The sequence below is a fragment of the Leucoraja erinacea genome, chromosome 32, assembly GCF_028641065.1.
Source record: "Leucoraja erinacea ecotype New England chromosome 32, Leri_hhj_1, whole genome shotgun sequence".
In the NCBI taxonomy this organism is placed as follows: domain Eukaryota; kingdom Metazoa; phylum Chordata; class Chondrichthyes; order Rajiformes; family Rajidae; genus Leucoraja; species Leucoraja erinaceus.
Window position 1 is genome coordinate 10602066 of NC_073408.1, and position 27846 is coordinate 10629911.

Here is a 27846-nt window from a genome sequence, read left to right on the forward strand (position 1 = left end):
GATAGTAGAATTAGGCCATTTGGCCCATCATCTACTCTGCCATTCAATCATGGCTGATCTATCTCTCCTTCCTAACCCTTCTCCTGCTTTCTCCCCCTAACCTCTAACACTTGTACTAATCATAAATCTATCTATCTCTGCCTTAAAAACATCCCCTGAGGTGGGTAAAGATATGAAGGAGGCATATCCCTTTCAATTTATTTTTCTTTCTTTTTTTCTTCTCTCTTTTCTACTCTTTTTCTTTTTGCTTAGTTCACATCACCGCTGCTTTTCTTTTTCGAGCTGTACAATACTTTCTCTCTCCATATTTCTTGCTTTTCTTACCTTTTTTTTTCTACTATTAAATTTAAAATAAGAAGTTGTACATGAAATGTAATATGTTATTCATGTCTTATCATTATTATTATTATTGTACATCTAATAAAAATATTGAAAAAAAACATCCACTGGCTTGGACTCTACAGCATTCTGTGGCAAAGAATTCCACAGATTCACCACCCTCTAACTAAAGACATTTCTCCTCATCTCTTTTCTAAAAGAATGTCCTTTATTTCTAAGGCTATGACCTCTCGTCCTAGACTCTCCCATTAGTGGAAACATCCTCTCCACATTTAGGAAAGTAAATACTGAAGTTTCTCAGCTTCCTGTTAAATGTTTTTTTTTGTTATTGATTGAAGACTTTATAACCTGTTTGAACTGGAATAGCGTGAAAATAGATTGCAAGAAAGCTCTGCATAGAGTACAGAAGTAACTGAAGTTATTCCTCTGCACTGCAGGGGACATCGAAAGAGGATAAAAGTCACACTACCCCTGGCTCCCATTAGCCAGCTTTGGCTAGGTTGATTTTCCTTCTCTTAACTTTCTTTGCTATGGGTTATGAATGATATGCAGAGACCAGGATTACTAATTGACTGTGTGTGGTAGGAAAGAGAACAAGAGAGGTAAGGACACGCAACCCAAGTAAGTGTTACGGGTTTTGCAATGAGCAAGCGTTCAAATCAACCAATATTAATGGTTAATTATCAAGTCATTGATCGATGCCTCATGCAACATTTCAGGAATCAAAACAAAACATATTATAATTTAATTCCCCAAGTACATCAATAAAACTCTTTTCTAAATCCACAGACATACAAATGCAAGATGAACAGTAACGGTTTTATTGCAATCCAAAAATAGGCGAATTACCAAAGGAGTAATCATGCTTAAAAATAGTCAACACAATTGTACATCGAAACTGAAGGAAACAAAAGTCAGAGAGAACCATGAATGAAACTATATAATACAGTACAATTGCTAGACAATGCAACCAGTAGTGGAAGTTTCACAGAAACCAGATCATTTGCAACTGTTGAATCATATATAACCAACATAGACCAGAAACTAATGTTGAAATTGGTTTATTTTAATTGTTTAGTAATATTGGTTAGAGTCATAGAGTGATATAGCATGGAAACAGGCCGGTTGGCCCAACTTGCCCACATTGGCCAACATATCCCAGCTACACTAGTCCCACCTGCCTGTGTTTGGCACATATCACTCCAAACCTGTCCTATCCATGTACTTGTCTGTTTCTTAAACGTTGGGACAGTCCCTGCCTCAACTACCTCCTCATGCAGCTCGTTCCATACACCCACCACCCTTTGTGTGAAAAAGTTACCCCTCAGATTCCTATTAAATATTTTTCCCTTCACCTTAAACCCATGTCCTCTGGTCCTCAATTTCCCTACTCTGGGCAAGAGACTCTGTGTAATCTAACCAATCTATTCCTCTCTTAATTTTATACACCTCTTTAAATCACCCCTCTTTCTCCTGCGCTCCAAGGAATAGTCCCAGTCTACTCAATGTCTCCCTATAGCTCTTGAGTCCTGGTAATATCATGGTAAACCTTCTCTGCACCCTTTCCAGCTTGACAACATCTTTCCTATAACATGTTGCCCAGAACTGATCACAGCACTTTAAATGCAGCCTCATCAACATTTATATAATTGCAATATGACCTCCCAACTTCTGTACTCAATACTCTGACTGATGAAGGCCAATGTGTCAACAGCCTTTTAGATCACCCTATCTTCCTGCAATTCCACCTTCAAGGAACCATGCACCTGCACTTACGGATCCCTCTGCCCTACAACACCGCAAGAGTCCTACCATGCATTGCGTAGGTCCTGCCAATGTTAGACTTGTCGAAATGCAACACCTCACATTTATCTTTATTAAATTCCCGTGACAAGTTTTCAAAGCAATCACATTTTCTTACATGATAAAACATACTAATTTGGCACATTGGTAACCAGAAGACAATACAAGTCATCATTAAGATCAACTTTTTCTTATAGCTCAGTTTAGTCGGGTTGGCAACACATATTATAGAAGTATCTGTAAAACATCTGGCACATCCAACTGCAAAAGTGAAATATTTAATCCAAGTAAATAATTTGTCAAAGAATCTTCAACATCACAATTTTGATTTCCAAATCTGTCAAGGACTTGTCAGTTCTGTACTATCTACAACTCCATTAATCCTGGTTGCATTTTTAAGATTCTGAGTTGTGCTGAAGGAAAATAAATTCTTGCACTAAATTGATGTCTTCAAAAATGCAATTATGCATAAGTCACACAAAATGTGTTAGTCAAAGTTTAGAATGCATCCAATATACTCATGTTCATTTTGCATTTTCATTTATTTAAGTAAATGCTCAGTTTTATACAAAACATGATTGTCCTGCCATTCAGGTGTAATTCACAATGATTTTGAGTTCAATGACTGATTTGGAGTTTCCTCATTCACCAGTTGTGAACATTCAGAGCAATTTTAGTGTGTATTGTCCATACCTAATGGAGCTTTGAAATGATAAATGAGGAGTCCATTGCATTGATAGTTTTGAGGTGTCACATATATATAGGGAGGGGAATATTGGCAGTTTTCTTCCACTAAAGAACAATAATTATACAGACAAAATGTTGTCGGATGGAACTGCAGATGCTGGTTTAAACTGAAGGTAGGCACAAAATGCTTGAATAACTCAGCGTGACAGACAGCATCTTTGCATTCAGTCTGAAGAAGGGTCTCGACCCAAAACTTCACCCATTCCATCTATCCAGAGATGCTGCCTGTCCCGCTGAGTTACTCCAGCATTTTGTCTCTAGCAATAGTTATACGGAGAAGCTTTTGCAATCATTTAAACGTTTCACGATTACAATATCTGAGCATAGTTATACTTTGCAAGTTCCAAATTACTTGAATTTGCAGTTGCTAAGGTGGGATTCACATCCACTGGATAAAATGGCCAGAATTCAGTCTGTTGATCCTATAACTTAACCATTAGGTCTTCACCCCTCCATGTGTCCATCCCAAAAAGGCCTAGGCTTTGCTGTCAGCTGCAGCTCAGATTCACGTTGACATTTACTTATCGACTCCTTGAGCATCTCTCAAATCTTCACGAGTTCCTATGAGAAAAAATAACCATGTTTCATTTCTTTCACCACTTTGTGAGCAGCACAAGAATGAATGTTTCAGACTTTAAAATCAGCTGCAACAATTTAAAAGGAGTTTCTGTTGTTTATAAAGAAAATGGTGTTTGTACAGGGTCTCACTCACCTCATGGCACATTGCTGGGCTGCTTGTAATTTTTGCAAAGTGGCAGCTCATTGAGAAGAACTCTGCTTTCTGATTCATTAGACTGAGTGTTGCACACAAGCCAAGATCCTTTAGAGATACAAGGAAGAGCAAGTCATTTTACTGATTTGTATTTATGTATTATATATTTTATATTCTACTGTATAATAGTCACAGATTGGGTAGAAATTCAATCCCAATAGATATGCTAAGAACACAATAACACAACTGGGGCACGTCTGAAATAGAGTCCTGACCCAAGACGTCACCTATCCATATTCTCCAGATACACTGCCTGTTCTGCTGAGTTACTGCAGCAGAGAGAAGGGGGGGGGGGGGGGGGGGGGGGGGGGAAGGGGGGGGGGGGGGGGGGGGGGGGGGGGGGGGGGGGGGGGGGGGGGGGGGGGGGGGGAGGGAGAGAAGGGGGGGGAGGGGGGAAGGGGGGGGGGGGGAGGGGGGGGGGGGGGGGGGGGGGGGGGGGGGGGGGGGGGGGGGGGGGGGGGGGGGGGGGGGGGGGGGGGGGGGGGGGAGGGAAGGGGGGGGGGGAGGGGGGGGGGAGGGGGGGGGAGGGGAGGGGGGGAGGGGGGAGAGGGGGGGGGGGGGGGGGGGGGGGGGAGAGGGGGGGGAGAAGAAGGGGGGGGGGGAAGGGGGGGAGAGAGGAAGGGGGGAAGGGGGGAGAGGGGAAGGGGGGGGGGGGGGGAGGGGGGGGGGGGGGGGGGAAGAGAAGAGAAGAAGTGGAGACACTTTTAAGAATCCAGACAACTTATAATAAAGTTTAGCGGGCATTTGACATTACCGGTCGGTTTTCCTTGGTCCTGAAAACTCCAATGAGCCAATTAAAATGCCTGGTCAGCGAAGGAGATTGCCTACGGCTGCCCTCGACTGCCTGTAACTACATAGCGACCCCACTCCGCTGCACTACGAGTTCAAAAGAACCATGCCGACCAATTTTTACTCGCGGAAAATCTTTCAACATGCTGAAATATTTTCCTCGACCAAACTGAGGCCACGAGTATGCGGGAACTTCGCTCGAACATGAAGGAGAGGTCCAGTGACCTCATAGGACCCCCCCCTAGGACCACGTTTCGACCATGTTGTGAGTTTGAGTCGAGGGCAAACTCTTCTGAACTCGCAGATTAGATCACCGCAGTGGGACAGCCCCTTTAGTGACATGCAGCAGGGCAACTACCATGGCTTAACAAATAACTTCAGGAGTCAAAGAAATAATTTAAGATTTTCTGAAAGCTTTCAAGTACAATTTTTAGAATAAAAATAATAATACAGACTTCATAGAAACACGATTGGAAATGAAAATGTGTATTTTCCCTTCTTATCGTCTCTTAATTTATGTAGAATTCCTCCCCAAAAATTGTTTTCTTTGGTGTTTATTTGTTCTTGCACAATATAGGAAATATGAAAAGAGCATGATTTCAGCCCACATCCATATTGCTTGTTGCTTGTGTGTGTACACATGTCCTCTTCCATCTTTCATAGAAAATAATGGCGCCTCAGTGAATGAAATGAATATTCCACGAGCAGGACAAACTCTCCCAGGTATGAGGTTGTTAGTGCCAGTCGTTCAACACATTGTTCTTCTTCTTGCCTATGGCGTGCACAGCCTAAATTTGTAGGACAACTTGTTCTATTTGATCTTATTTGATTGTGCATGCCAGGTTGATCGCTTTCGTCGAAACAGGGCGGACCACGTGAAGGTCGCCATCTTCCACCACAACCCGTTGTTCTGAAAATGCCTTGGCAGCATTCTTCAAATCCTTGCACAATTCCTGGCACTAACGCAATTATCAAAAAAGCTCATCAGCACCTCTACTTCCTGAGAAGATTACGGAGAGTCGGTTTGTCAAGGAAGACTCTCTCTAACTTCTACAGGTGCACAATCGAGAGCATACTGACCAGTTGCATCGTGGCTTGGTTCAGCAATTTGAGCGCCCTGGAGAGGAAAAGACTACAAAAAGTAGTAAACACTGCCCAGTCCATCATCGGCTCTGACCTTCCTTCCATCGAGGGGATTTATCGCAGTCGCTGCCTCAAAAAGGCTGGCAGTATCATCAAAGACCCACACCATCCTGGCCACACACTCATCTCCCTGCTACCTTCAGGTAGAAGGTACAGGAGCCTGAAGACTGCAACAACCAGGTTCAGGAATAGCTACTTCCCCACAGCCATCAGGCTATTAAACCTGGCTCGGACAAAACTCTGATTATTAATAACCACTTTCTGTTTTTTGCACTTTACCAGTTTATTTATTCATGTGTGCATATATATTTATATCATGGTATATGGACACATTTATCTGTTTTGTAGTAAATGCCTACTATTTTCTGTGTGCTTAAGCAAAGCAAGAATGTCATTGTCCTATACAGGGACACATGACAATAAACTCACTTGAACTTGAACTTGGCAGGTTGAGACAAACTATTCAGCTTCAAATGGGCTTGGTGCGTTTGATATAAATGTTGGTACAAATTAGTTGCAAACACCTGGATTCCTTGCAACTAGTTTTGCGCAAAGTTAAGTGTAACAAGATTGTCCACACATTCACCCAAATCTGGCAGGCCAATCCTTTAATAAAAGCGAGAGGAAATATAGGAGCTTTTTGTTCAAAAATCATATAGTGCTGGAGTAACTCAGCAGGTCAGGCAACATCTCTGGGGAACATGGATGGGTGATATTTTGGGTCAGGACCCTTCTTTAGACCAACTTTGTAAAACATCTTTGTTAACTTGACTCTGACTGAAGAGGGATCTACTGTACATTCTGTCATTGTTTCAAACAGAAATATGCAGGTCATGTTTTGACTGATATATTACTTACCCAATTCAGTTAAATGAATGACTTTTCACCAAGGTATAGAAAGCTACAAGATCATGTGCTGGTGAATAAGAATAATATGGAAAGGTGCACGATGATTAAGGCATGGTGGGCTGAAGAGTTCTTTTGTGCAAGGCCTGACTCTGATTATGGCTCTAAATGAGCCCTTTATCGCAAGTTTGCTATTACGTCTCCACTCTCAGGGCTGTGGGGAAAGTGAAGCGATGTGGTATCAGATGGCTGGGTCGGATAACCTGTTTCAAAACCCGCAGGTCTATTTTTTGGCGATTGGATATTACCAATATTTGTACCTTACATTTAAGAATATGTAACTCAAGTTCAATTTCCAGTTCACATTTATTGTCACGCACCAATTGGTGCAGTGAAATTTGAGTTACCGTGCAGCCATTTGAATAACACTTACTCAACACTTGGTAAAAACATTCTGTAATCATGATAATCATTAAAATACTGAGCTTGGGACAACACAAACTGTTAGCTAAATGATGGCACTAAAATTCATCAAGTGCATTTCATTTGGTTTTATTGAATGTAGTGTACCTTGTGGGCAAGGGCTTTCATCTTCTCAACATGGTCGCAAAGGAAATTCAGAACTTCAGTGTCATTCTCCTTCTCTGCAAAGTCAATGGCCCTATGTCCATTTATATCCTTGAGGGAATGAACAGAAGATGTCATTCAGATGAGTGACGTTCTTTAAATTCTTAATTGCAACTAATTTTGAAGTCCTTCATTTATTTCCCCTTGATCCCTCACTTCCTGTGCCAAGGGTGCTGGCCGATTTTCCAATAAGATACCAGGTCGTCAACTAGGCTGTGGAACAATTCTCACCAGGTCCCAATCCTTTGGAGAACTCCTAAAAAGGTACCTGTTTAACCTAGTTTTTCAGTCTTCACTTCATGTCAACTTAGGTCTGTAAATTCCTATGAAGCATCCTAAGCCACCTTGTCAAAATACAAGGTGCTACTAATATGTACTGCTTTGCCGCTGGCAAGCTACTATTTATTCATAATGTGTAAATTACGGGAGATGCAAGTGCAAAATGTGCTGTTAAAAAGCAATCATTATAAAGATTTATCTATCAATAATAAATTGATATAGTTCTTGCTCTGGCTCCAATGTTAATTCAGTGATAATTTACTTCCATGGAATTCGGGGCAAGAATGTTCTGCCAACATTTGGTTAAAATGGAACAATGTGGTACCTGTCATACCTGCATGGAGAGAGAAGATCCCATCCTCAGCAGGCTTTTCATTCCATCCAGGAGCTGCTCCTTCCTCAGCTCCAGGAACCTCAACATGTCGCTGCCCTTCTCCAAGTTCTCAAACTCCTTTACTGTTGTAATGTGAGCCAACACTGCATAGTGCAATGGGGTGAGGCCTGTAGACCAAAGGCAACAACTAGTCACACGCAGTTGCTAAACATAGTCACACGTACATGTAGGCAAATGGAACCGTTCATGCTGGTTTTACAAAAAAAACAAAAAACTATGTGCTGGAGTAACTCAGCAAGTCAGGAAGCATCTCTGAAGAACATGGATAAGTAATGCTTTAGGTTACAGTAGGGGGAGAAAGATGGAAAGAGAACCAAAGGGTGTAAGATAAGGAGAGAGGTGAAGTGAAATGTGAGACCAAAGGGAAGGACTTGGGTGGAAAGTGGGGGGGGGGGTGAAACAGAATACTGGGAGGAATGGTTGCGGACACATTTATCCCATTCATGGACGTACTACACACGTTTATAGCAATCAACACAGTGGTGAATCTAATCCAGGCTCACGAGGAATTACTACCACTAAAGATAGAGCCATAGAGTCAAACAACATGGAATCTGGTCCTTCAACCCAATTTTCCTGTGCTGATCAAGATGTCCCATCTACACCAGTCTCACTTGTTTGCATTTGGCCCCATATCTCTAAACATTTCCTATCCATGCCCCTGTCCAAATGTCTTTTAAATGTTGTTATACCACCTGCCTCAACTACCTCCTCCTGCAGCTCATTCCATAAACCCCCTACTAAAAAATAAAACTTACAATTGTTGTCCCTGGCATCAATGTCCACATCTGTTCCATCTTTCAGGGTCCTCTCTATTACCTGCAATGATCAATTATTGGATTAACACATCAGGGACAGCGGGTAATCAATAGATGTGAAGTTTGCCCAAGGCCCAGCCTTTAAGCACCGACTTCCTCTTGACATACCTGTAATACGCGGAGAAACCCATTCTCTGCACACAAGTGGACAGGAGTCCTCCCTAAAAAGTCTCTTTCATTGATTTGAGCTCCGAGTGAAATAAGATCGTTGACCATCAGGTGCTGGTTTCGCTCAGCAGCCAAGTGTAATGCAGTCTGTGCAGGCAAAAAGAGCAGAATTACTACATTAGGAACTCTAAATCACCCTCTCCTCTCAGGAGTTTTCATTCCAACTATTCCCTATTAAAGACATATAGTTTCAGTATCCTCTCATGCAGAGTTTTACAACAATTGATATAATTTCACCATTAAGTTCATGCATGTGTCAACAACTTAAGGTTACATGGATACGCCATATGGGGAGGGAAGAACACAAGAAGACCTGGTGTGGGGAGAGGGTGGGAGGAACAACGAAGGAGGGCATGCATGGAAGGGGGAGGGGGGGGTCGAGGAAGGTGGGGGTTGTAGTGGAGAAGGGGCAACAAAGGAGGACCTGGCACTGGATACTTTGTAACTTTGTCTCCACCCTTTGTGTGGTGACTCTTTGCATACCTTGGAAATTTGCCTCCACAGATGCTGCCTGACCCGCTGAGTTCCTCCAGCAGCTCTCTTTTATTTTGACAAGGTGAAATTGATAATGTGATGTGTGGAAACTATCTTCCCGTCACGACTCTCAAGATACATAGTCTCATTCTATTTTTCATAAAAACTTTTAAAATTGGGGGCATATAACAATGTGCAGCTCTTTCTAAACATTGTCAGTGAAGATTGCAATAAGTTTCAGTTTGCAAGGACTACTACAGTTAATCTGTGGCATCTACTTTGGGAATAAAGTATACTCTAAAATGCACGATGTAGTTAAGACTTCACAGATTAGTTATTTTTTCTATGTATTTATTTAATTTACCACAAAGACATCCATAAATAGGAAGCCCAGAAGATAATTCTGGGAAGGTAAACTCCAACGTGACTGAAATTTCCAAAAACGGTTTTACTCACTTGTCCACTGGAATCCTTTGTGTCAATTCTATTCATGTCGGACATCCTACAGGCTAAGCTGTACGCGTGTGCTCTCCTTCCCTGAATGACAGCACAATGAAGCAATCTATCAGAATAAATAACGGACAGTCCGTTAGCAAGGCTGCAAAGTAAGCTTTCAATAATCTAACCAAATTAGTTTTATCTGCAATTTGTACATACATTCCAATGATATGAAAAATGACCTGTTTGGCAAACAAAATTTATTTTTGAAATGCTAGTACTAAATTCATCTTGAGAAACAAACTACATCCCTACTTCATTCTTATCGCTGAGACTATATTAAATGTTAGCAGAAGCATTGTAATCAATTTATCTCCAGTGTTCAAAGATAAAAACATACAGTGGGTTGGCCTTCCTGGAAGAAATGTGATACATTCAATGTGTGTTTATTTACAATGATCTGAACTACACCTCTTACTTGGAACTCTCACAATGCCACACTGTATTTTCCCACACTGGTCATTTAATCAGGAAGAAACTGTACGTTTTCCAAACAAAATCCTTAGTATAGTTTAGTTCAGAGATACAGCTTGAAAACAGGCCCTTCAGCCCACCGAGTCCAACCTGACTATTAAGAATGGTCTCGGCTGAAACATCACCCATTCCTTCTATCCAGAGATGCTGCCTGTCCCGCTGAGTTACTCCAGCATTTTCGTGTCTATCTTGGGGTGTAAACCAGCATTTGCAGTTCCAAGTTCCTTCCCACACATTGATCCTTTCACACTAGTTCTATGTTATCCCACTTTCTCATCAACTCCCTACACACTTGGGGGTAATTTACAGAGGCCAATGAACCCCAAAACCTGCATGTCTTTGGGTTGCAGGAGGAAACTGAAGTACATGGAGGAAACCCACGCAATCACAGGGGGAACGTGCAAACTCCACACAGACATCACTCGCGGTCAGGATTGAACCTTTGTCTTTGGCGCAGTGGGGCAGTGGCTCTACCAGCTGTACCATTGTGCCAGATGTGGTTTGTCTTTGGATTTTCATGGGATAGCAGGCATAGAAAGCTGGGGTGATTTCTCTGAAGTACTTTGCCCCTCAGTTTCCATGAATGCTGGTGGCAAGCAAAGGTTCCCCACTAGTGCCCTCCGTGGAAACACTTAACACATGGCAAATGAACAAGGCGCTTATCCAATGAAAATCAGCTAACCACATTTCATTGTAGGACCTCTGCTGTTTCTCAGGAAGACTGGAGGTTACATGGAGACCTGATAGATGTATATAAAATTATGAGAGGCATCGATACGGTAGGCAGTCAGAACCTTTTTCCCAAGATGGAAAGATATAGTACAAGAGGGCATGGTTTTAAGGTGAGAGAGTCAAAGATTAAACGAGTTGTGCAAGGCATTTTATTTTTACATAGAGGTTGGCAAGTGCTGGAACATGCTGCTGGGGTTGGTGGCTGAAAGGCCTGATAGTGGCAGCTAAAAGACTTTTGAATGGGCATATGGATATGCAGGGAATGGAGGGATATGGATTATCTGCAGGCAGATAAGGGTTGGGTTTGGCATCATGTCGGCATAGACATTGCGGGCCAAAGGGCCTGATCTTGTGCTGTACTGTTCTATGTCACATGACAACAGAACAAGGGAGATGACCTTAGTCTAAATACAAAAATCACCCTTTTGGCCCATCAGTGCTAAATCTACAAAGCAATGTCAAAAAGTATCTATTATATTATTAAAAGTCTGTTCTTGACCGGTTTTGGCTTTCTGTGCTGCGATTTCCGAGAGTACGCCGCCACCTACGGCCGTCATTTTTGGCCACCTCGCTCAGACCCCACCTCCGCCGCATGTGTGCCGAGGATTTTTCCCGTCAATGAAAATTGACAGCGATATTAATGTTTTTACTAAATTCCCCATTCTCTCTGCTGCCCCTGTTGGAGGGAGGGGGAGGGACTATAAAACCAGGAAGTTGTGTGCCTCAATCAGTCTCTGCAAGTGGTGTGCCTCAATCAGAGCTCTGAATGACACTGACAAATGTCTACAGCACTGTGAGTACCCTTAATTTGGTTTGAAAATGAATGTATGGTTAGAGGTAAAAAAGCACTGCCTGCAAATGGTTGTTTGGGTTTGGGTTGAAGTAAAAAGGCACTCCCCCCCCCCCTCCCCCCCCTCTCCCCCCCCCTCCCCCTTTCCCCCCCTTCCCCCTCCCTCCCCCCACCTCTCCTTCTCCCCCCCTCTCCTTCTCCCCCCCATCTCCTTCTCCCCCCTCTCCTCTCCCCCCCCTCTCCTCCCCCCCTCTCCTCTCCCCTCCCCCCCCCTCTCCTCTATACCCCCTCTTTCTCTCTCTCCCTCTCTCTTTCTCTCCCCCTCCTCCCCTCCATCCCCTACCCCACCGTCCCTCCCCTCCACACACCCCTACCCCCTTCCCTCCACCCTCCCTCCCTGCTCCCCACCACTCCCACACCCCCCCTCTCAGCACTCCCTCTCTCCTCCCCCCCTCTCTTCCCCCCCCCCCTCTCTCTCTCTCTTCTCTCTCTCCCCTCCTCCCCTCTATTAGCATGAGCGTGGGGGGGGGGGGTAGTTAGTGTGTGATGCTGCATGCCCCCTCCCCCTCCCCACAACCGCACGTTGGGGGAACAGACCCAACGGGTCTGCACTTGGTCTAATATATTCTAAAATTCACAGTAGACAAAACTATATTAATCTACATGGCATGGATAAATTAATATTCACAAATGATTCTGGCATTCAAATGTAATATTCATTATCAATAATATCCATTAAAATAATCTTTGCACTAGGCAAAACAACAATTTTGTTTGAGCCATCTCTCTTTGTTAGAACTCTATTGGTTAGCATGCAACAAAAACTTTTCACTGTACACGTGACAATGAACTAAACTAAAACTATATTTTGCTGCACTTTTATTGATTTGTACTTTGAATGGGTCAAATGGGCTTCTGAATTGAAGGATTTAGTCATTCATTCTCTTTTCACCATTAGGGTCTGTCCTCTGCAATAATACTGGAGAAAGATGATGATGGAGTGATCTTTTTGAGGTGTATAATATCATGAGGGGAATAGATCATGTAGACCTACAGAGTCTCTTGCCCAGAGTAGAGGAATTGAGAAGCAGAGGACATAGGTTTAAGGCGAAGGGGGATAGATTTAATAGGAACCAGAGTGGTAACTTTTTCACGCAAAGGGTGGTAGGTGTATGGAACCAGCTGCTGGAGGAGGTAGCTGAGGCAGGTACTATCGCAATGTTTAAGAAGCATTTAGACAGGTACATGAATAGGTCAGGTTTAGGGGGATATAGGCCAAATGCAGGTAGGTGGGACTAGTGTAGATGGTAGGTGTACATGGGACATGTTGGCCAGTGTGGGCAAGTTGGTGCAGAAGGGCCTGTTTCTATGCTGTAAGCTTCCATCGATGCTCAACTCACGTGTTGCCGTTCTTGTCGACGGACAGAATGTCTTCAGCCGACAGGGAGGCGAAGCTACCCTCGAGACGCTGCAGTTGAAACTGGAAGAAGGACAACACCGAGCTTCCCGGAGAATATTGTTGTTGCGAAGTTTCCAGTGGGCCGGTAGGTTCACCCTGAGTCAGTTTGCAGCTGTGGGCAACACTCAATGCAGCCTGACCAAATTCTTTAGCTTCCGACGACAGAGAATGAGGATGAGATTGATGCTTGGTGTCCTGGGAATAGCAGTGATGATGACTGACGTGTCTCGCTTCATCAGCCATGTTGACACAGCGCTCACCTCCAAAGGCTACCAACCTGCCAGGTGACCCGTGCCAAGACCGACATTCTGAACCTGAATAGGGTTTGTGAGATGCAGATACCAGGTCTGGGGGAGCGCCTTCAGTTTGGAGAGCGGGGGGGCGTTGGTTTCTGGAGTGCAAGTCTCTGAGGCTGAAGGGACAGCCCATGTAACACCTCGGTGGACAATCCACTTCAATCTGCCTCTGAAGGGGGCATGGCCCACCTTGCTTCAGATCCAACTCCAGAACCTCCACCAAATCTTCAAACAGATCTTCAAAATTTCTCGGGGGCCAAACATTTATCTTTTTTCTCTGGAAAGGCAAGCAAGAGAAGAAGCCACATATTGATTCAGGAAAGCTGCCAGTCAAAGATTTGAAGATATCGTTAGCAAAATGAGGAATACAATCATGATATTATTAACACAAATGAGAAATAACCCCGTGTTTTTGGCATTTCCCATAACACCATAAAGCATGGATTCAAATCCCACCAGGGTAAGTGAAACATTTATATTTAACTTCAAAGATATGTGAAAATTAATATAAAATAGGTAAGTTAACTTTCTGATGAAGGGTAGTGTTGTCGCTGGTTTTCCTTCAACAAATGCTGCCGGACCTGCTGAGCATTTCCAGTTTTTACCTCTTTTTTAAATTTGAAGCCATTGAGCTACCATCAAAACTCAACTGATTGACTCACAAACAACACTGACAGAAGGAAGTCCTTCACGCTTATTGCAACAATCCAGGTACTACACGTGACCCACCAAGTGAGGCTCAGTGGTGGAGTTGGCACAACAGTAGAGTTGCAGCCTCACCGCGCCAGAGACTGGGTTTGATTCTGACCCTGGGTGCTGTCTGTGTGGAGTTTGCAAGTTGTCATTGTGACCACGTGGGTTTTCTCAGTTTGCACCGGTTTTCTGCCACGTTACAAAGATGTGCAGGTTTGTAGGTTAATTGGCTTCTGTAAATTGCACCTAATATGTAGGATACAAATCTGAGATAACATAGAACGAGTGTACGGATGATCGCTGGTCAGCATGGATTCATTGGGCCGAAGGACCCGTTTCCATGCTGTATCTCTAAACTAAACTAGAAGTGATATAATTTCCATTAAAAATAACATGATAACATTCCCTAGGCAAAGGCAAGAGTGTGCAGTTAACACTAATTCTCTTCTGAAAAGTCAAACCAACATTACTAATGCTGGCAATCAGAGAAAACAGAAAATGCTGGAAACACTTAGCAGCTCGGTCAGCATCTGTGGAAAGAGTAACAGGGTTAATGTTTGAGGCTGAAGTCTGTCAGAATTGCGAAAGAGAAATAAATAAGTTATTGAGGTTGCAGAGAGGATGGAGAGAGCTTGTAAAGGGCCTGGCCCACTGACGCAACCTTTCAGCGACTGTCTTTGCCTTCAAGCTCGAGGGCACTCGCCTGGCAAACCTCGGGCTGGATTGACCATCAGGAGGCAGGGAGGGAGGGGGAGGGGGGAGGGGGAGAGGGACCCCCCCCCCCCCCCCCCGCGCAAAGGCGGGGGCCAGGAACAGCGGGGGAGCGCTGTCTGAAATTCACACCCGCGATGAACAGAAACGTAAGAGACGGCTGCACAATGTACGGTAAGTCCTTTAGAGAACGCAGGGGGGGGGGGGGGGGGGGGGGGGGGGGGGGGGGGGGGGGGGGGGGGGGGGAAGGAGTGGAGACACTTTTAAGAAGCCAGACAACATAATAAAGTTTAGCGGGCATTTAATTACCGGTCGGCTTTCCTTGCTGCCGAAAACTCCAATGAGCCAATTAAATTGCCCGGTGAGCGAAGGAGATTGCCTACGGCTGCCCTCGACTGCCTGTAACTACATAGCGACCCCACTCCGCTGCACTACGAGTTCAAAAGAACCAAGCCGACCAATTTTTACTCGCGGAGATTTTTTCAACATGCTGAAAAATTTTTCCTTGACCAAACTGAGGCCGCGAGTATGCGGGAACTTCCCTCGAGCATTCCAGTGACCTCATAGGACCTCCTAGGACCACGTGTCAACCATGCTGCGAGTATGAGTCGAGGGCAAACTCTTTTAAACTCGTAGATTAGGTCGCCGCAGTGGGACAGCCCCTTAACAACAAAGGGAATATCTCTGGTGGGGTGAGGACAGGGTTGCCCAATAGAAACACTTCTGATGAAAATACCTAGTTGAAATATTAATAAAGGCAAGTGGACAGGGAACACATCGGGACTTGCAAATGTGAAATGCAGGCAGACTGAAGGAAATGCCCAGTAGGGTTAATTGAGAGAGAAAAACAGAATTAATACTGCAGAATAATCAACAGAGGAAATGGCCAGTTCGCTAGAAACAAACAAGTGGAGTCAGCTGATGTTGTTGAAATCTATATTGAATCTAGAAAGTTGCCACACATCTTGATGGAAGTTGAGGCTTCATTATAACAGTGCTGTAGACCATGTACAGGTCCGAGTGAGAGTGGAAAGGAGGAGTCAGGTGACGGGCATCTTGAAGCTCTGGGTCACCACTGCTGATTGAACGCTGGGGTTCCACAAAGCGGGCACCCCAATTCGCATTTAATTTGTCCAGTATAGAGGAAGCCACACTGTGAGCACTGAATACAAAGAACTGGTTTGGAAGAAATGAAAGCGGTTTACTGTTGGACTGTTTGGGTCCCTGAGTGGTGGGATGGAAAAGAGTACTAGGACAGGCGTTGTGTTTCCTGTGATTGCATGGGAGATGAAAGAATGAACTTGAGGATTTCAAAGGGAACAGCCTTCAGAATGATGAAGAGGACAATGTGTCTGGTTCTGGAATCTCATCGAAGGAGATGGAAGTCGTGAAAAGTGATCCATTGAATGAAAAGATTGGTGCAAAGTAAACTCTCCATCTCTTCTTCCCAAATGGAGAGGGGCGAGAGGCAGTCAAAGGCTTTGTCAATTATGGTGGGTGGGTGGTCCTGGTTCAGGAAGAACAAAGTTAACTCCGAGGCATCAATGAGGAAAATCTCAACACCAGACCAGATTGGACAGTGATTTGGGAATTGGGGGATGGAAGGGAGCCTTTACAAGAGGAAGGGTGCAGGGAAGTATGGCTGTAGTCACTGTGGGAGTCGGTGACCTTGTAATGGATGTATGCTGCTCACTTATCCCCTGAGAAGGTGATGAAAATATGCAGAAAGAGATGGGAAGAGTCAGAGTGGAAGTAGGATGGAAAGTGGCATCAAACTGATGACATTTTTGAGTTCTGTATGTCTACAGGAAGAAGTGTAAACAAAGTGATCAATAATAATAATAATCATAAATATTTTATTGATCCCCTCAGGGAAATGTCCAGAGGTCCCCAACTAACGAACCCACACATTCAGAATGAAAGCAGACAGAAAATGCATAAAATACAAGGCACACAAAAATGCTGGAGAAACTCAGCGGGTGCAACAGCATCTATGGAGCGAAGGAAATAGGTAACGTTTCGGGTCGAAACCCTTCTTCAGACGTTACCTATTTGGCCTGAAACGTTACCTATTTCCTTCGCTCCATAGATGCTGCTGCACCCGCTGTGTTTCTCCAGCATTTTTGTGTGCCCTCGATTTTCCAGCATCTGCAGCTTCTTTTTAAAGACATAAAACACAATGTGGACAATACCTGAGAGCAATAAATACTTTAAAAGACCAATTATTAACAATTAAAAAAGAAAAGAAAAAAAATATGTACTGGAAAAATAGTTGGGGGAAGAGGCCCAAGAGGGACTGAAACAAGGATTGTTCCAGGTACCCCATATAGAATCAGGCATAGCGTGGGCCCATGTGTGTGTCAATAGCATGAACGTGGATCTGGTGACAGTAAGTGGAGCTGAAAGAGGGCATTTTTTTTTTTCTTTTTAAAAAATAATGTTTTTATTAGAAGCAAACATGTTATGGTAAAGTATAGTTACATATTATAGTAAAAAACCTTTCATGTACATCAATGATACATTATTAAAATTTTCAATTGTGGATTGATTCTGCTTCTAGTTTTTTATATATATATATATAGATAGAAAGAGAGAGAAAGGAAAAAAAATTACAAATGGCAAAAAAGAAAAAAAAAGTGGAATTAATTACTAATAATACGTCATTGGAGATAGGTTCGTAGATTATAAAGTATAACTTTTCATCTAATCCTGAGTTCAAGCTTCAGTTGGGTTTTCATGCCGGGCCAATCTATCCCGTCAAATAGTTAATGAATGAGGACCATATTTTAACAAAAAGTTCTTGTTTGTCCATTGTGGGAGCGGCTCGACTACAGTCGTCTGTCTTTTTTTATTTTTGTCTTGTTAAATGTATGTCTTTGAGTTAGTTTTTATTATTTTTTTAGCTGTGTATATGTGGGGGGCTGTGGGGGAAACCGTTTTAAATCTCTTCCCTGTGCGGGGACCCGACTATTCCCTGTCGGGTCTCGGATGTCGTTGGGCCTAACATCGTGGAGCCGGCGGCGACCTCCGGCCGGGACTAACCTGGGGGCTCCAGTTGCAGAGCCTGCGGAACTGACATCGCGGAGCTGGCCAACTTCGGAGCGGGAAGAGCTGTGGTGGCGTGCGGCTGCGACCCGACTTTTGGAGTTCGGAGGCACCGGCCGCAGACCCGGTGGACGGGAACATCGGGAGCTCGCAGGTCCCTGGTGGGAGACCGCTTTTCCGAGCTCCGCAACGGCGACTTCTCCCGCTGGAATCGCGGGTTTAAGGACATGGAGCCGGGGCCTAACATCGCCCGGCGCGGCTTAAACGGCCTCAGGACTTACCATCGCCCACCGGGGGCTTTAACATCGGAGCCCCAGTTCGCCTCGACACTGCAGTTGGACTGCTGGACCACGGGAGAAGGAACAAAGGGAAGAGATAAAGACTTTGCCTTCCATCACAGTGAGGAGATGTTGGAGACTCACTGTGATGGATGTTTATGTAAACTGTGTTAAGTGTGGGTCTTGGATTGTTTTGTAATGTAAAAAACTGTAGAAATGACATTTTGTTCAAACCTAGGTTTGAATGACAATAAATAGCATTCTATTCTATTCTATTCTATTAGGACAAGTCTAATTTTTTGAGGGCATTTTTAAAGTGTGAATAAGTTCAGCCAGGCGAATGAATACATTGGTGGAAGGGATCTGGCTGGGGCGCTAACAAAGGATGAGATGGGGCCTCAGCCTCCACTATAGATGTGTCGTGGCTGCATATTCTAGGAGCTACAGGGTCCTTACCTGTTTGTTCCCTTTAGCAGAACATGGACGGCTATGCGTCAAATCCTTGACAACACGTCTTCTTTCTGAAATAAATCCAGCAAAAAAATACAATAGACACACTCATAAATACTATAAAACAAAACTCGGTAGATTCCAGTAATAAACGGAATCGCTTACCATTATTCAATTTGCAGGCTGCATCTGCCTGTAGGGAAAGAAAGACAACACCTTTAATCATTCCCACTTCAGACAAAAGTTAAACTCTGAATGACTAAACTTTAAGTATTAAATTCCTTATCACTATCAGGAAAATATTTTCAAGATAATCTGATGAGATAATTGGTAAGAGGTAGAGCAGCTGCCTCAAAATGCCAGCATTACGGGTTCGATCCTGACCTCGGGTGCTGTCTGTGCGGAGTGTGCACGCTCTCCCTGTGACAGCATGGGTTTCCCCCTAGCTCACCAGTTTCCTCCCACATCCCAATGACATGCAGGTTTGTAGGTTAATTGGCCTCTGTAAAATGCCCCGAATACATAGAGAGTGGGTGCTAAAGTGGCATAACATGGATATGGTGGAAGTGATTGATGGTCGGTGTGGACTCGATGGGCCAAAGGGCCTGTTTCCACGCTGTATCTCTAAACAATTTTTCCTGTCTATGTTACAATTCACACTAACATTCACTGTTTCAACGCGGTAATTTAAAAGCTCAAGTTTATGCACTTCCTTGGGTATTTGTAAAGCAGGGATTGACGGACACTTGATTAGTAATGCCCCTGTCCCACTTAGGAAACCTGAACGGAAACCTCTGGAGACTTTGTGCCCTACCCAAGGTTTCCGAGCGGTTCCCAGAGGTTCCTGGAGGTTTTTGGTAGTCTCCCTACCTGCTTCCACTACCTGCAACCTCCGGCAACCACCTGCAACCTCCGGGAACCGCACGGAAATCTTGGGTGGGGCGCAAAGTCTCCAGAGGTTTCCGTTCAGGTTTCCTAAGTGGGACAGGGGCATAAGGGTGTCAAGTGTTATGGGGAGAAGGCAGGAGAATGGGTTGACAGGGAAACACAGATCAGCCATGATTGAATGGCGGAGTAGAATCGATGGGCCAAATGGCCCACTTCTGCTGCCATGTCTGATTAATACATCCCTCAACCATAGACTTGAAATGCAGCTGGAATTGTACCTGGCTGGATTTTGGTTCTTCGCCTCTGGCTTTGCGATAATTTTGGAGAAGATCTCGGACTGGCAGACGAACTCTGACTCCCAGGTACTTCTTTTGCGATTCTAAATTACTTTGATTATTTGTGCCTGAGGGGAAAAAAAACGTTTGATTTTACAAAAAAGCCGAGAATTTTGGTGCCGTTCTAATAAACTAAATTGCCCATGTTGCCAATATAAATCTAATTACACTAGCTAACAATAATTTATGTTAGCATCAAAGTTAATTTATATTTGTGCAGAAAAGTTATTTGCCTGCTTATTATTTGCACCTCATTAAAACCATTCGAATTTTGAAATAAAATGACCTCCTGCACAGCGGTAATATTAAGAATCTTTTCTAGTGATGTCTAGCAGAAGTGAGCATCTGAATAGTTTCAGACTCATCTGGTTATGAAATATAATCCAGTTAGGAATTAACATTAATTATGAAATGCATTAGAGGTATCCAAGGGGTTGATAATGAACTGAAAACGTGGACTCTGGAAATTCATATTTTTGTCACGTATTTAATCCAACTGAGCACTCTGACTTCAAAGAATTGAATGTTGGCCCATGGATTTTTAATTCAAAAAATTTGCTTAATTAATTGCACAGCTGCTCCAGTGAGCATTAAACTCGTGTCTTTGGATAATGAGTTCAGGCATTTTTATGATAACTGCCTTTTAACCACTATACCACTGCTCCCTTCTCTTTTTGCAACCAGCTCATCAAACTATTATGTCCAGTCGTTCATAGAAACATAGGCAGACAGGAGCTGGAGCAGGCCACTCAAGGCTGTTCTGCCGTTCATAGTTGATCCTTCAGTTTAGTACCACAATCCAACTTTCTCCCCATATCTTAACAAAGTATTTTGTGTCCCAGAATATGTCTCTCTATCTCATTCTTAAAAACATTCAGTGACTTGGCCTCTAGTCTTTCATCTTCTGGCCTCCACACTCCACAGGTCTTCCCCTGCCATCCTCATCATCTCCTTCTTATCCACCTCTCTTCTCTTCCAAGCAGACAACTCTCACTGCCACATCTTAATCTATACCAATTGCCTCAGGCATCTCTTCCTCTTGCCTTTCATTTAATTCCATCCAAGGACATATGTGAGAATACACTTTTAACAGCGGGCAGCAGAGCGGTGCAGAGAGTAGGACTGCTGCCATACAGCGCCAGACACCCGGGTTCTCGAGTGCTGTCTGTGTAGAGTTTACACGTTCTGCCCGTGACCACGTGGCTTTCCTACAGGTGCTCGGGTTTCCTCCCACATTCCAAAGTACAAGTTTGTAAATTAATTCAATAATTGGCCTTTGTAAAATTCCCTCTAATGTGTAGTGAGTGGATGAGAAAACGGAATAACCTAGAACTAGTGATAATGGATGACCAATGGTCAACATGGACTCGATGGGCCGAAGGGCACATTTCTATGCTGTATCTCTAAACTAAATGGGGCATATTATAAACTGATGCATATTATGTAGGAGCCAACACTTAATAACCTATGCAGAATTAGAGGCTGGCGATATGAAAACACTGCCAAGATCTTGCAAATGTCCCCATTCCCTTCCCTGCACTTGGAACCTATTCCATACGTCACTGTGTTTTACTTGCAGGTTTGGCATTATGTCTGCTCAGGCTACCTTTACTGAATGAAGATAGAGTAATCACTTTGTGCAACATCCTTGTTTTGTCTGCAAAGGACATCTGCGTATCCGGTCACGAGTCAAGCAATTCTTCCATCCATTCCAACTCTCAATGATCTATGTTTGGTTTCTCAAGCTGTTCCAAGAAATCTCAAATGGAAAACAATGCCTCATCTCTCAGCAGGCACATTACATGACTCATCAGCGACTTCAATATATTGGGACAGAAAATAATATTATTATATATCATATTATATATAATAATATAGTATGTTAATATACACTGTTATATTATATTATAATATTATATTATAATATAAGTGTATTATATGCAAGATAAAATAATATGCTTATATTATTAGAAGCTTCATTAATAATGAGGCATATTATTATTTTTATACGCCTGAATTATATAAACGTATTATTCAGACTGGGATAAGTTATATTCCATGTACAAGTGGAATACCATGAGTATTATCCCATTTTCACATCGACTCATTGCACATTCTTCAGCCACCTGACAAACCAATGGCTCCTCTCCACCCACCTTTCATTTTTCAAGTCCCCGCCATTGCCTCCCACATGTTGGCTGTGCGCCTCTGCTGACTTTGCTCTCTCCCACCTTGCAACGTACGACACACCTACATAAACCCTCCAGCTGGTCCAACTGTGCTGAATAATCATCAGGCCGAACTATGGGTGGTGGTGGGTGTATGGAACAAGCTGCCAGAGGAGGTAGTTGAGGCTGGATCTATCCAAACGTTTAAGAAACAGTTGGCCACGTACATGGACAGGACAAGTTTGGACAGATGTGGACCAAATGCAGGCAGGTGAGGATTGTGTAGCTGGGGCATGTTGGCCAGTGTGGGCAAGTTGGGCCGAAGGGCCTGTTTCCACACTGTATCACTCTATGACTCGATTAGCACCAATTCCATCTGCCAGTTTGCTGCTTCCAGAGTTTCCCACTCATTTTGATCATTAGCAACATTTCCCTTTTATATCAAAGCCAATGGATCCAATCGCATAATAAAAGCTTCCATTTTCATAGTACCTTTAATACAACAAAATGTTCTCATGTGCTTCGTAAGAGCCTTATATAAGAAAGACCTCAACATAGACAACTAAGGGCTAAATAGATTTAGCTGCTATCTTGGTTCAAAGACAAGATTTGTTTTTGTTTTGGTATCCGATGAAGATGTTTTAAAATAGTTTGTTGGTATGGGTACCATTCAACACGGTATGGATATAAATGTGAAATGCTGCAGAGGTTGGAAATGACCAGGAGAACATTGCAGTACAGCTAGTAGGTTTGTTTTGTAGTAAATGCCTACTATGTTCTGTGTGCTTAAGCAAAGCAAGAATTTCATTGTCCTATACAGGGACACATGATAATAAACTCACTTGAGCTTGAACTAGAGCTGCTGCCTTACAACGCTAGGGGCCCGGGTTTAATCCTGAACTCGAGTGCTATCAGTGTAGAGTTTGCACGTTCTCCCTGTGACCATAAGGGTGCTCCGGTTTCCTCCCACAGCCCAAAGACGTTTGGGTGTGTAGGTTAATTGGCTTCTAAAATTTCCCCTAATGTGTAGTGAGTGAATGAGAAAGTGGAATAACTGGGAAAGTGGGAAGATCAAGGATAGACCTGTAAACAGAATTTCCCACCAGAGCATTGGTCAGATTTGAATTGTTTTTTTCTGGAATGCCCTAAGATTATAGTGCGGCCCGATAGAAGCACATCAAATTATGAGGGACATATATAGAGTAGACAGTCAGAATCATTTTCCCAGGACGGATAAACAAACACTAGAGGGCAAAATCGAGCTATAACCGAGCAGTGATTATTGAATAATAGAGTATTTATTTATTTATTTAAATCTTTATTTTGAACAGAATAAAAGAATAAAAAGCAAGTGTGAAACAGCATACAAAAAAACAAAACAAGAATATTTATAAAGTGTCATAAACAATATCTATAAATAAATGAAATCGTATGTGTCCGAAAAGGAGCAGGAAGAAGCCAAAGCTGATTAATTCCCACCCCTTATTCAACTGCTTGTAATTATCTTATACAAATTTAGCAGCTATATGTACACCATATGTACATCAGAAGCTATATGTACACCAAATTATTTAAATTTACACACTAATCAAATATATACAGCCATACAAATATAAAATATGAAAAAATAAAAAAGAAAAGAAAAAACACTCATATACTATGCAGTGTCTCTTAGTCATATATACAACTCATCACCCCATTATCACCCTTCCCAATACAATCAGTATAACAAATACCCCACTCACTATCACCTATCCTCATCCCAGTATCCTTTTAAATACGTGTTTTTGTACATCTTTTTAAACTGAATTATGTTTGTGCTAAGTTTTATCTCCTGTTCCAGACCTCCACAAATTCACCCCACAGATTGCACATACTTTTAAGAGTTATTCTGACATTTGAGTTTTTTTTTAATTATGTTCCCCTCTCAAATTATATCCACCCTGTCTTTCCATAAACAGTTTTTGTATATTTCTTGAAAGTAAATTATTTCTTGCTTTGTACATGATTTGTGCAGTCTTAAATTTAACCAGATCGGTGAACTTCAGTGTATGTGACTTTAAGAACAAAAAATTGGTATGTTCAAGATATCCAACGTTATTGATAATTCTTATTGCTCTTTTTTGTAATGTGCATAACGGCTGTAGGTTGGTTTTGTAGGTGTTACCCCATATCTCCACACAGTAACTCAGACTTGGCAATATGCGTGTATTATACAGAGTTTGTAATGAATTGTGGTCCAGAATGTGTCTTGATTTTCCCAATATTGCTAAAGGCTTTGCCAGTTTTGCTTTGATGTGGTTTGTATGTGGTTTCCAGCAGATTTTGTGGTCTAAGATCACACCAAGAAATTTATTTTTATATACTCTTTCTTTACTTATGTTATCTATTTTCAATTGTACTTGAGGGTTTGTTTTATGTTTTCCAAATAGCATAATCTTTGTTTTGCTTAAATTTAGAGACAATTTTTGACATCAAACCACTGTTTTAATTTATTCATTTCTGATGTGATGACCTCCAAAAGCTGCTTCAAATTGTCACCGGAACAAAAAATATTCGTATCATCGGCAAATATAATCAATTTCAGTATATTTGATACTTTGCATATGTCGTTAATGTATATTATGAATAGCTTTGGACCCAACACAGACCCTTGAGGTACTCCACAAGTTATGTTCATGTAAGTTGATTTATGTTCACCTATTTCTGCAAATTGTTGCCTGTTTCTTAAATAGCTTCTCACCCAATCCAATCCAACCCCCTCTGATGCCATACCTATCCAATTTCATGAGTAAAATGTGATGATTTACGGTATCAAATGTTTTTTTTAAGTCTATGAATATTCCCACTGCAAGTTTTTTATTATCAATGCAATTTGTGATTTCCTCGATTAGTTCCATTAGTGCCATAGATGTTGATCTGTCTGTCCGGAATCCATATTGACTGTCGACCAAAAGCTTATGTTTTTCATTATGTATCATTGTATAAGTGGTAGTACTGCAGTTGCTGGTTGATACACAAAATGATACAAAGTGCTGGAGTAACTCAGCAGTCAGGCAGCATCTGTGGGGAGCATGGATAGGTGATGTTTCGGGACCCTCAGATTCTCAGTCTGGAACTGAGCCTGGAATCCAGGCAAGTTGACAGCCACAGTGGGAGAGGAGAGGATTGGCGGAGTCATTGGTGCAGGCTTGAGTGCAGTTAAAGGTCGGTGGTGGTCTGGAAGTGACTGAGGAAGCCCTGTGGTCCCTATGGTGGTGGTGGCAGTAGGTCTGTGCTGGAAGTAACCGGGGAGGTGATACGGGAAGTACCCGGGCCGGGAGACGCATTGCCAGCCAGGCCTGGAGGTAGGTCTGTCCACTGTAACCAAAATCTATTGTAAAAAGGTCTGTAATAATGCGTGTTTACTGTAATTAATGATGGCTTCTTATTGCAGGAGTGACAACCAATCTGTGGATTGTAAGTTCCCACTGCCATCAAAGAAAAGTTCAGAGACAAAAGGAGCTAAAGATACAGGAATCTTGAGCAAAATGCAAAGTGCTGGAGAAACTCAGCGTTTAGTCTGACCCAAAATATCGCCCATCCATTCCCTCTACAGATGCCGCCTGACCCGCTGAGTTCCTCCAGCTATTTGGTGAATTTTGCTAAAGAAATTACCAGATGTTGGCTGAAGATTAAGTACTAACCAGAACGCTGGGTTAAAACTAAAATATATAATCTGAGCTTCAATCTGGTTTGCAAATTTCTATTTAGCGAGATTATTTTACAACTCATTATTTCGTTATGCAAAAGAATTATGCAGAGAGTGCCTGCTTTAACACCAACATAAATTTCGTTTTGATTATAGATTGCACTGTTGCCAGGTTCAGCATAGAACATATCCTGCAACCAAACAATCCTCAATAAATAATGAGGTAATCTCGGATGTCCTGGTTTGGAACACCTCATCTTGGGCGCAGATGCAGCGTAGGTGGAGGAATTTGGAGTAGGGGATATAGTCTTTGCAGGAAGCAGGGTGGGAAGAGGTCCCCCCCAGCCGCAACAGGGACAGAGACCCCCTGGTCCTCACCTTCCTCGTCGTCACATACAGCACATAGTCTTTCGACCTTTTTGCCACCTCCAGCCATATCTTCCCATCTCCACCCCTTCCCGCAGAGACCACTCCCTCCGCAACTCCCTGGTTAACTCATCCCTTCCCACCCAAATCACCCCCTCCCCAGATACCTTCCCCATGCAACCGTCCCTATACCTCCTCCCCTCGACTCCGTCCAAAGACCCCAACAGTCCTGTCCGGTCAGGCAGAGATTCACTTGCACCTCCTCCAACTTCATCTACTGCATCCACTGTTTCAAGTGTGGACTCCTATATATTGGTGAGACCAAGTGCAGGCTCAGCGTTTGTTTCGATGAACACTTCCACTCAGTCCGCCTAGGCCTACGTGACCTCCCGGTTGCTAAACACTTTAACTCCCCATCCCATTCTGACTTTTCTGTCTTGGGTCTCCTCCACTGTCAGAGTGAGGCCCAACGCAAATTGGAGGAACAGCAATTCATATTCCACTTGGCCGGCTTCCACCCCGGCGAATTGAACATTGACTTCTCCAACTTCAAGTAACTCTAGCTTACCCTCTCTCTCCATTCCTCCCTGATTCTAGGCATCCTATGGTCCTCTTGATTACATATATCACTAATTGTCAACTTGCACTCAGCGAACAATGAACCATTCTACATTCCCTTATCACCATCTGCTTTGATCTGTCGTTTTCACACCTTACACTTCCATATCTCTAGATCCCCTCTTCCCTGAGACTCTCAGTCTGAAGAAGGGTCTCGACCCCGAAACCTCACCCTTTCCTTCTGGCCAGAGACGCAGCCTGCCTCCCGCTGAGTTACTCCAGCATTTTGTATCCATCTTCGGTGTAAAACCAGCACCTGCAGTGCCTCCCGACACAAAACGCCACTAATTTGTAGCGTTAACTGCGGTTGGGGAAGTCTTACCGGCCCTGATCTTGTTTGCTGCTTCCTGCGTGCTCCTTCGTTCGCGTCTGCAGTGTTTGGAGACGGTCGGGGTGGGAGAGGATGGACTTAGTTGCGGGCATTGGCTGGGAATGGCCGCAGGAGACCATTTGCTCCTTCGCAGGCAGTCGTCGATGCCGCTGTCATTGCTGCTCTGATCGTGCAAACTGTCCGGGCTCGACACCTTGAAGAGCATGTTGTATCCCGATGCAAACGTCAGGGGCACGGTGCAGGCACCTGGACAGGTAAGTAGGTAGATAGGTCGGGAGGTGGTCCCCGCGTCTCACCACTGATGCAAAGCAACTGCAAGCCAGACTCTAGATGGTACTTTTCCAATGAACGGCCGCTTTTAAGAGGAAGGCTGTGAAACATGATCCTTGACGATAATATATGCGTCAACTCCCAGGTAAGTCGTGCACCTGTCCAGTGCAGTTTGCCCAGGTACACAAATCCTACACATGACGCATTTTTTCCACACATGCACAATACTTACAGCAAAGCTCAACCTAAGATGGAGCTGGAGATTAAAATGCTAGACCATTGTTCGTGCAGTATTTTAAGAACTTCTTGGAATCACGCCCCTCATTTGTTTTGATAGTTAATACATCTTCGAGATTACAGATGTGGCTTGGCTATTCATTTAGTTCCGGGGATTAGGATTTCATTGGAAATAAGAACCATTTTGTTTTGCAACACATACTCAGAAGACAAAACGCTACACTTGACTTATTTTGCAAATGTTTATGTAGTGGCCATCGGTTTCCATAATTAAGCATGGATAGTTTACTTTATAAACACACTACTTAGTTCACTTA

At 43.3% G+C, this 27846-nt stretch overlaps 1 protein-coding gene across 1 annotated transcript; it reads right to left on the reverse strand.

The window, feature by feature from the left end:
• Nucleotides 1-217: 217 nt before the first annotated feature.
• Nucleotides 218-27376, reverse strand: zgc:113279 (uncharacterized protein LOC553749 homolog). Its single transcript, XM_055660710.1, has 12 exons — nucleotides 27014-27376; nucleotides 19792-19916; nucleotides 18791-18818; nucleotides 18632-18696; nucleotides 13094-13725; nucleotides 9656-9761; nucleotides 8666-8812; nucleotides 8498-8558; nucleotides 7680-7846; nucleotides 7010-7117; nucleotides 3602-3709; nucleotides 218-3450 (listed from the first exon to the last, which is right to left on the reverse strand). Exons 1-12 carry the CDS (start codon nucleotides 27225-27227, stop codon nucleotides 3433-3435), a joined length of 1779 nt encoding a protein of 592 aa, XP_055516685.1. The 5' UTR covers nucleotides 27228-27376; the 3' UTR covers nucleotides 218-3432.
• Between the last annotated feature and the right edge of the window lie 470 nt (nucleotides 27377-27846).